Source organism: Dryas octopetala, chromosome 8 (assembly GCF_963921425.1).
Source record: "Dryas octopetala chromosome 8, drDryOcto1.1, whole genome shotgun sequence".
Taxonomy (NCBI): Eukaryota; Viridiplantae; Streptophyta; class Magnoliopsida; order Rosales; family Rosaceae; genus Dryas; species Dryas octopetala.
Window position 1 is genome coordinate 12,688,210 of NC_141373.1, and position 9,599 is coordinate 12,697,808.

The 9,599-nt window shown below is 34.0% G+C and overlaps 1 protein-coding gene across 2 annotated transcripts; it reads left to right on the top strand.

Moving 5' to 3' along the window:
* Window positions 1-1,620: 1,620 nt before the first annotated feature.
* LOC147277330 (vacuolar protein sorting-associated protein 25-like) lies at window positions 1,621-8,024 on the top strand. 2 transcript variants are annotated; one of them, XM_086253133.1, is made up of 8 exons: window positions 1,621-1,760; window positions 1,863-1,892; window positions 2,310-2,379; window positions 3,620-3,759; window positions 5,176-5,229; window positions 5,321-5,409; window positions 5,504-5,579; window positions 7,682-8,024. In XM_086253133.1, the coding sequence occupies exons 3-8, from the start codon at window positions 2,321-2,323 to the stop codon at window positions 7,801-7,803; spliced, it is 540 nt and encodes a 179-aa protein (XP_086109259.1). In that variant the 5' UTR covers window positions 1,621-1,760; window positions 1,863-1,892; window positions 2,310-2,320; the 3' UTR covers window positions 7,804-8,024. The 2 variants fall into 2 exon arrangements, with proteins under 2 accessions (XP_086109259.1, XP_086109260.1); XM_086253134.1 differs by having other exon boundaries at window positions 2,314-2,379.
* Window positions 8,025-9,599: the final 1,575 nt, after the last annotated feature.

A 9,599-nucleotide genomic window follows, 5' to 3' on the forward strand; every position in this document is an offset into this window, starting at 1 on the left:
AAATATCACACACATCAACCATATAACATTATCAACCATCATTTAAATTTCACAAAATTTAATATAATCAATTGCCGTAAAGGTTTTCCCAAGCTGCCCTACCTCAATTTCTGACCTAGCTTGCTCAAATTATTCTTCCGAGATTTCTTACACCACACCCAAACCTATACCTTAACACAACAAGTGCCCAATAATAACAAAAAGTATAAAATATAAAAAAAATAGTTGTGAGTCTCGAATTGCCTTGAAACTAGTGTCATTTGATTCATATGGAAAAACGGAGTTGGAAGAGTCGAAGAATAGCACAAACGGCCACCGGACTAGGTTGCACGAGCCGGTGGTGCGCGTGGGTGAGGTCCTGTGCGGGTACTATTCATCTTCTTCACCATTTTTGCAATTTTTTCCTTTGTTTTAACTAGTTTTTATTCCAACTTTGTCCTTCATTTAACCTATCAAACCTTAATGAAATTGAACAACTGTATACTCGTTTTGAAGTTAGTAACACCTGACCTCTTTTTTAAAACGGACTTTTAAATCTATAGATATTTGACCCCAAGAGTACCCGAAACAGCCCTATTTTCTAAAAATTTATTCAAAGTTTCACTACGGTTTTTTTTTTTTTTTTTTTTTCAATTCTAACAATTCAAATAAGTTTCTATAACTAAGAAATCATCAAATACAACTTATTTTTCAATTATAATCAAATAAATTACAAGATGCAAGCTTCAAAGATTTTACCTAAATATGAAAATTTGACATGTACACCCAAACTTAAAAACCCAGTTTTTAATTTGAATTTCATCAATGAATTTTTTTTTTTTTTTTTTTTAAAGATGATATTGTCCTATATACAATCCCAGCATGAACATATGATCCATATGAAATTACTTTCTTAAGCTAAATCTACACAAACAAGTATAAAGAAATTCAATTGAATGTTGAATAAAAAATGTTAAGAAATACAAACTTTGAAGAACAAGCCTCCTCCTAATCCCTCAAAATATTTTACCTAAATATGAAAATTTGACATGTACACCCAAAATTAAAAACCCAGTTTTTAATTTGAATTTCATCAATGAATTTTTATTATTTTTTTTAAAGATGATGTTAATAAGATTATATTGTCCTATATACAATCCCAGCATGAACATATGATCCATATGAAATTACTTTTAAATCTACACAAACAAGTATAAAAAAATTCAATTGAATTTTGAATAAAAAATATAACGAAATACAAACTTTGAAGAACAAGCCTCCTCCTAATCCCTCAGGTTCAATATATATATATATATATATATATATACAGGCTCCTTCTGTTGAGGTATACCTCAACTTATTTATGTTGAGAGAATATATATATATACTCTCTCTCTCTCTTTATTTTCTTTTTCTTCTTCTTTCCTTCTCTCTCTCGTTTTTTCAAGACAAAAAAACATTTTATGGGGGTAACTATAGTATGGGGTTTCTTTAGAATCTCCCAACTTTAAAACCCAATTCAAGCTATGGTCCAAGCCCAAAACAGTTGAGCCAGAGCCCAAATCTTTTAAGCTCATTAACCCATTAAGGTCCTCGAAAGAGCTGCTTTCTCTTCCATATTGATTTCCGTTCTCAGAAAAGCCCATCTCAGTTTTTCATCCTCAAACTCAAACCCACTGCGTAAACCCTCTCCATATCGTTCTCAGCTCAAGCTTGGTTTGCAGGCAAGTGCAACCCAACCCATTTTCTTCCCCCTGCAACAGCAACACAGAGGGAAAGCGGTGAGTTCTCTTCTACATTTCCACATGCACGAAGGAATTAATTTTTAAATGATGCAAGTTGTGATTTTGTGCCTCTGACCTCTCACTCTCGCTATTTCTCAGTTTTTGAGACGATGATTTTGTGATTTTCAGGTATGGTTACTCCTTTAAGTTTTTCGACTTTGTTCCTATATTTGATTCTGCGATGTCGATTTTGGTTTTGCCCTTTGAAATTTTGGCTTTTTCGTTTCAATTTGTGATTTTTGGTTGGTGTTCTTTCTTTCTGCAAGTCCATATTATAAATGGTGTTGATTGATTGGCAAATTTTTTTTTTGTTCAAGTAGTTGCTTGATTAGCAATGGCTACGCCGATACCACATAATTGAAAATGCAAAAGGGTTGTTTGATATTAATAATGATGCACCGGAATATAATTTTTTGAACATACTCATGCACTGGGAATTTTACTTATTGAGAGAGGCGAAATGTTTAGGAAGTTAATTCCTTACAACCTGTTATATATCTGAAATTTGTTCTCTAATCCTAATTGTTTTTTATGTTTTGACATAAGGCAGAATAGAGATGCAGAAATTGGGTGATTTCAAGCTGCCTCACTTCTTCAACTATCCGCCGTACTTCACGTAATTTCCTGCACTCTTTGCACCTTGTTTGCTTATTATTTATCTTTTGCTAGAATTTGAGATTGGAATATGAACAACAACACGTTAGTGTACTTTTCTTTTAGCCCTCGTTCAATGCATAGATTGGATTGGGTAGGATAAATGACTAGATTAATGTGTATTCAAGGAAGAAGATAGAGGGTGTCTTCTAACTTGAAGGAAGAATATGGGAAGAAGATGGATTAGCCATAAGGGGAGTTTATCTCCACTAATTCCACCATTTTTGTGGAGATTGGAAGGAATAAGTTTCCCCTTATGAGTGATCCATCTTCTTTTCATCTTCTTCCTTCAAGTATAAGCTTCTTTCTTGAATACACGTGAATCTAGCCATTTAACCTTTCCAATTCAATCCTATGAATCAAACGACGCCTTAGTGTTGTTTGTGTATAAGTACTTTTGCCCTGGTTCAGTCTCAAATTTAAATATATCTACTCTTTTCAATATCTATAGTGAATGGGGGTGCTCTTAACAACTCTAGCATTTCTAGGATCATGTTACACTGTGAAGTGGAATGGTTAAGCCCTTCTAAGGTTTTATTTTATCTTAATTTTTTGGGGTTGGGGTCCACACCAGAAGTATCTGTGTCTTGTTCACAGTCATTACTCTTTTTTAGCCAACATCTTCAAATTTGACAATGACTCGTCTAATCTGTTCCATCTATTCGATGCCTCTTAGACAGTGACTTTAGTCTAGTAGCTCGAAGAGGAAAGGGTGGAGAGGGAGGGGAAGATCTTTGGGTCGTCTTACTGAACCATTAGAATTCCTTATAAAGTTATAAGTTCTCTTCATTTCTACACAAGGTAGAATCCATTTACATACCAATACCCTGATATATTATGTGGATATCAAGCAATTACAGAACCTATTTTTTCATAATCATGGTACCTAACTGCTGGGTGTTGTCAGGGCCGGAAAAAAAAAAAAAAAAAAAAAAAACTGCTAGGTGTTGTCCCCCAAAAAGTTTTGGAATTAACTCCAATATTGATGTAAGCAAAAGTAATGCTCATTTTCCTCCCAATATGATATTTATGATAAGGGAATAACGTTTATGGTTGAAGGAATTATACATATCCTCTTATTTTTAAAATTCTTATGCTTATAATTACCTTTGTATAACTATTTTTGTTTCTATTCCTGATTCCTTATTTTCATTTGGTAACTTGTGATTCATTTTGGTATAAAATTTGGTGTATATTTTCAGATTACAACCAGTAAGGGATACCCGTGAGAAGCAGGTGCAACTTTGGAAGGAGCTTATTATTGATTACTGTAGGACTCAGAACATCTTTGTGATTGGACTGGAAGAAGAGTTTCCTCTATTCTCAAATCCTGTGAGTGAAAGTAAGCTTAATGTGCTTTTGGTTCTAAATAACATCAAATACTGTGATTGACTGTTTAAATTGCTTGACATGCTTGTGTCGATTCCATTGTGCTTTTAACTGAGCTTCATTAGTGGTGCAACAATAACAGTCAGATTTCTTTCTCATAGTAACTGCAGGTGCATTATAATTGCAAGAATAACCTGCCTTTTAGTGGCATATTAATATTCAGGACCTTTATGTGCTCATGCATTTATGCATCTATTATGTGCATTTAAACTATTGGTACTATCATAACTATTTTTCACTGTCTAACCTTATAATGTAATACCTCTCTATATACTATGGTCCTTCACTTTAAAGAACATTTATGGACATCGGAAATGTTCAAACTGATTACATGAAGAGACTGAATGTTAGGGCCAATATTTGAGCTATGAGATTGCTCCATCTGGTAGTATATCGATTATGAGTTATTTAATGAAGATTCTTCACATTTTATAATTTTTATTAAGGGGCATTAGTTTTTGGTCTGCAAATCATTCTTCTAACATAACTAAAGATTATTTTTATGCTCAAAATGTTGACTTCAGCATATATAAGTTACTGTTGATATTTTAAGCTTAAGCTATTAGCAGATAGGCTCAACAATATATTTTAAGCTTAACAACACACACATATACTCCTCACATGTAGGACCATGCAACAACCGAACCGAATTGGGCCTTACACATGCACAACTGAAGTTGCAAGAAATGGGAGTTACCTTGACTCAAACAAACAATCTAATGGGCAACCATGGCACCATTGTCTGTACCATACTAAGTTATCGTTGACTCTCTAACTTTAGGATTTTTCAGAGAGAAGCCAAACTATGCATATTAAGCTCAACTCAACGACATATACAACATATTCAATCTTTTTTGAAAGGTGAAGGAATGCATATAATTTAGAAAGGTTGTAGATTTTAGTCTAACTATTGAATTCAACTAGGTTAGACATCAACTGATAAGCTCAAATTTTAGTGGTTATTCTATTATATAATAAAAGGAAAATCAGTTTAGTATTACTCGTCTTCTAATTCTTGATTTCCTTGGATCTTGTTACGTTGTAAATTATGAGAAATCGAAAGCCTACTGAGTGATTTTTTAATAAACAAAGTTGTAACTACTAATGTGTAAAAGTTCTGAACAAACGTTATTTTTTCTTAGGGTTATATATTCTCTGTTTCTCACCAGTGTATACCTTCCAGCTTAACCAGGGAACATCTTTTTAGGACATATTTTTCCTCTACCTTGTCAATTTGTTGTCTAAGATAATAGAATTGTTCATCTGTTAATGTGGAAGGTTTACAGCACCATTTATGTTATAACTTATAAGTGATCCAATGAAGCCCCTAAGTGTCATGTCATTTTCTATAAATAACTGTGAAGTGCAGGATCTCTCAGTCATGAAGCTAGGGAAGCATTCCTCTCAGCTTTAGTTTCAGAAGGTTTGTTTTGGTTTCTCTAAGTTGGATTTTGTGTTACTTTTTTCTCTCATCCTTGGCATGCTGTTGATCAAATTTCGTTTTTCTCTAACAGGACGTGCAGAATGGTTAGATAAAAGACACAGAAAATGTCTTATCCTCTGGCATCGGATTCAAGAGTGGGCTAACATTATTCTAAACTTCGTGAGTTAAAAAATGTGGTTTATAATAAAATTGGAAACTTGCAGTTATTAATCACTTATTTATTCTTAGTTCATTTTTCTTCATATTTGATTAGGTAAAAGAAACTGGGTTGGAGGACAGTGTTATGACGGTTGAGGAAATACGTTCTGGGACTGAATCAAGAGGAACAGGTACATTATAATTTTTTTTTAACTATATCCTGGAATCAATTGAAGAAATTGCTGCTTCATGATGTGACCAATTTAGGAGTGGGAGAGAATCTGATAACTCCATAATTTGGAAACTGTTGTGTGGAGAGACTAGTAAGATGAATGATAAGACGACTTTCTTTAATTTGGATTGTATAAGAATTGATCTTTTTGAAGGTTAAACCTCTGCTTCATATACTGTAGCAGTGGGGGAAATCAAGGACTAGCCGTGGAACTAGAACTCTATTTCCAAACCTTCCTCTACTTGCATTCAAAAGATGAAAGGATCTAGGACTAGCAGTGAAACTAGAACTCTATTTCCAAACTTTACTACTTACATTTAAAAGATGAAAGTACTGTTGATTCTAAGACTAGAAAATTATGCTTTAAGACCAATTACTTCTGCTATTTAGCTCTTTGCTGGAACCAAGGTTTTATAAAGTGTTTATCGGCAAGCCTGTCGTACTTTGGTTTGTAGCTTTAAGAATCTAGCTTTAGGACATACAGTTTTTTAAGACTGTTATTTCTGCTGTTAATATTATTTTTTTATTATTGGGAATAGGGTTTATGAAGTTATTTTGAGGCAAGCCGTGAATATCTGAATTCCTTTTTCCTTTGAGTTGGGATATTGGTTTCCACAGAAATTTAAAGACTTTGGAGTTGGGGAGCTTTCCTTATTGCTTCCCTTGTTAGCAAATTTTACTTTGATATCATCTAGACTGAGTAGCAGAACTTGGCAGTCAGAGTCCGTAGGGGCCTTTTCTTGTAAATCCTATGCAAGGCAGTGTTTGACAATCAATCTCTTTCTTTTTTCCATTCTCTTCTATGATTTGAAAGGTTGAAGTGCCATCCAAGGTATGAGTTTTAGCTTGGGTTATATTGCTTATGGTAGAGTTAATCCTTGTGATATGGTTCAGAGAAGAAGACCTTTTGTTTGCCTTTCATCACAGTGGTATATAATGTATGAATGAGGGGCCGAAAATGCTGGTCACTTGTTTCTTCATTGCCCAATTGCATTATACTTATGGTTAAGGTTGCTTAGGGAGGTTGATTGGAGATGGGTTATTCCAGCATCATGTACTGCTTTATTTTGTGAAAGGATCAAGTTTTTTGGTGGTGGAAGGAAGAAGTTTTAGGGAGATGATGATTATGTTTCTGGTAGTATGGTTGGAGAGAAATAGGAGAATATTTGATAACCTTGGGGTTAGGGGAGAGGAGGTTAAGGTTTGTTTTTGGGCTTGATTATGGGGTTCGATTTCTTCAAAATATCGGAAATAGAAGAATCTTTAATGATAGAGAAGGTTGGCTTTCCTCTGGGACAGAATTAGATTTTTTTTATTCCCTTTGTACTTTCATATCCAAATATATGAAGGACATTCCCCTTAGTATGATTCTTCTGGACTGGTATGCTGTTTGAGTTTTGAACGTATTTCGCCTTTGTTTGGGTTCTGTGGTCGATCTTGGTTGTTGCTTTGTTGGGGTTGTTCTTGGTTGTTTGGCATATGTTCACTTTTTTTTCTCATTAATAAATTCCTGTTTCTTATTTTTTTTTTTAAAAAGTTACTATTAAAAAATAATTATAATCAAATGGTGTTTGGATAAATTAATTTAATTAAATTCAACAGTGGTCGACCGCAAAAATCCTTGGTCCATATAACCAAGAATAAATGACTCAATACATACGTACACACATATATACTGTAATGTCATAAAATAAATTATGTTGTCATTTGTGTTAAAAAAAAATAAAAGATGATAGTTCAATTGAAGTGATGCAGAAAAGTGATAATATTTATTTTTTTTTTGTTTGGTCTGAAATGATAATAGTAATAGTATAGAAAAATGATTATATTTAATAATATAGATAATGAGATCAAAATGTGGCGTTTTCAATCCTTGATCATTTTGTCTTTACACATGAGTGCCTGTATGAATTGTACATTTGGAATTATATCTGCATGTGTGGCTAATCTGTTGAACTTTACATAAGTACCGGATAGAAACAATAATTATGTTTTACGTGCCAAATTCTTACAAATTGTGATTAAGATCTCACTTTCCCTCCCCCTCTGTGTATGCCTCAGAGCTTCATGGTATTGACCGCACAGTTCTGATGCGTGCTCTGAAACTACTAGAACAAAAAGGGAAGCTTGCAATCTTCAAGGGGACTACAGCTGATGATGAGGGTGTGAAATTCTCCATTTGACCATTTGACTCTCAATACAGGATAACTGATCTGTACTGTATCTAAGTTTTTCATATTTTGCTTGTTTTGCTTGAATGATAATGCCTATCATAATAATTATACACTAGTAGTCTATGGAGGCTGGCTGTCACTATTGTTTGATTTTATCATTGACATTCTGCCTGCAAATTCAAATGCAGTCACTTACTCATTAATTTCATGTTTTAAGATGTTGTGAATTAGTTAAATGTTGTTAAATAGTGCACTTTGTTCTTTATTGTTAGTGTATGGTAAAAATGCGGCCACTTTGTAAGCCACTTGACAATGCATTTGGCCAATAAATTGAACCCGGTATTTGATTGAAAATAAAAATTTGATAAGTGATAATCCTCAAATCTCTTGTTCGGTATCATTAACAAAGAAATCTTGGCATATGTGTGGAAAAAATTATGGAATTTAAAAATTATAAATTTTGACTTTAAATTTTATCTAAATAGGTGTTAATTCAAAATTTGAAAATGATAGAATTTTAAGAGATGAGCTTTTAAAGTCTTACAATTTTGTAAAATTTCATGTTTGGTAAATGAATAGCATGATGGAATTTAAATGCGACACGGGTAGTGATGATGGTGGTGGTTACAGTGGTATGATGGCGGTAATGGTGGTGGTTGTAGCGACAGTAGCATTGGAGGCATGAGTGGTGATGGCCATAACAAGGGAATATATCCATTTTGTTATTCTAATTAAATTGAATCTCATGAGATTTAATAAATTGGAATATATGCATATAAAAAGTCACTTGGCGCCCTGAATGGCAATAGGGACGAGCGAGGATGGGAATGCCATCCCTATATCTGTAACCGAATTTATTTTTGCCTTCCATACTTATGAGGTCCGAAATTTTTCTAAATATATTTTGAGAATTTCCAAATTTCCAAATTGAGAAGAAAAACCTAATCTCCTCCTTGTACTTTAATTTTTTGACCAACCACAATAGGCCCTTTTCACCCAAGTTAGGTCACAGGAAGGTAGTACTTGAACTCACGAATCCAATGGCATAGGTTTCGTATTTTTTGGAGTTCGGATTTATGTGTTATCAGAGCGGTTTTTCCTGAAAATGTTTTTGAAAAATGATTTTTACAAAAAAAAACATTTTTAAAAAGGATACACTAACCCAGAGCCATTCGAAAAAGTTTTCCTGAAAAGAGTTCTTCACCAAAATACTTCCTTTTGACATTTAGAAAATATTTTCTTGAGGACTAGCTCCCCTAGAAAATATTTGTGTTTTTGCACTATCTATTGAGATTTACCCATTCATTTCTTTTCAGTCCTACTAACAAGATGCCGCCCAGAGCAGTCAATCAGAATAATGTAGCTAAGCGCAATAGCCAATAATCAATTCCACCTGCAGCAAATGGCTGAGTTTATGCATGCATTCTTCGCCCATTAAGTGGGGAATCATTTTACTCCCGGAGCGAGAAGAGAAGCGTAAAGGCAAATGTCTGGATCGCCCATTGAGGACTAAACCCATGAAATTTCATAAAGGGTTGGAATCCAAGTTGGCTGAGACTTGGATGACCCATATTGAGAAGAACTTGACACTATTAGTGCACCTGATGAGTATGGCATTTGGTTAGCCACCTATGTGTTCGAAGGAGATGTCGACACATGGTGGAGATCTACCATAACCTTGAGAGCTTCTCTCTCTAAAAAAGTTCTCTCTTTCTCTCTCTAAAATTCACCCATTTCTTTTTCCCAAAACACCCCAACTTATTTCTATCATAATTTCTTCATCCGACGTCCGATTCGGGATCTAT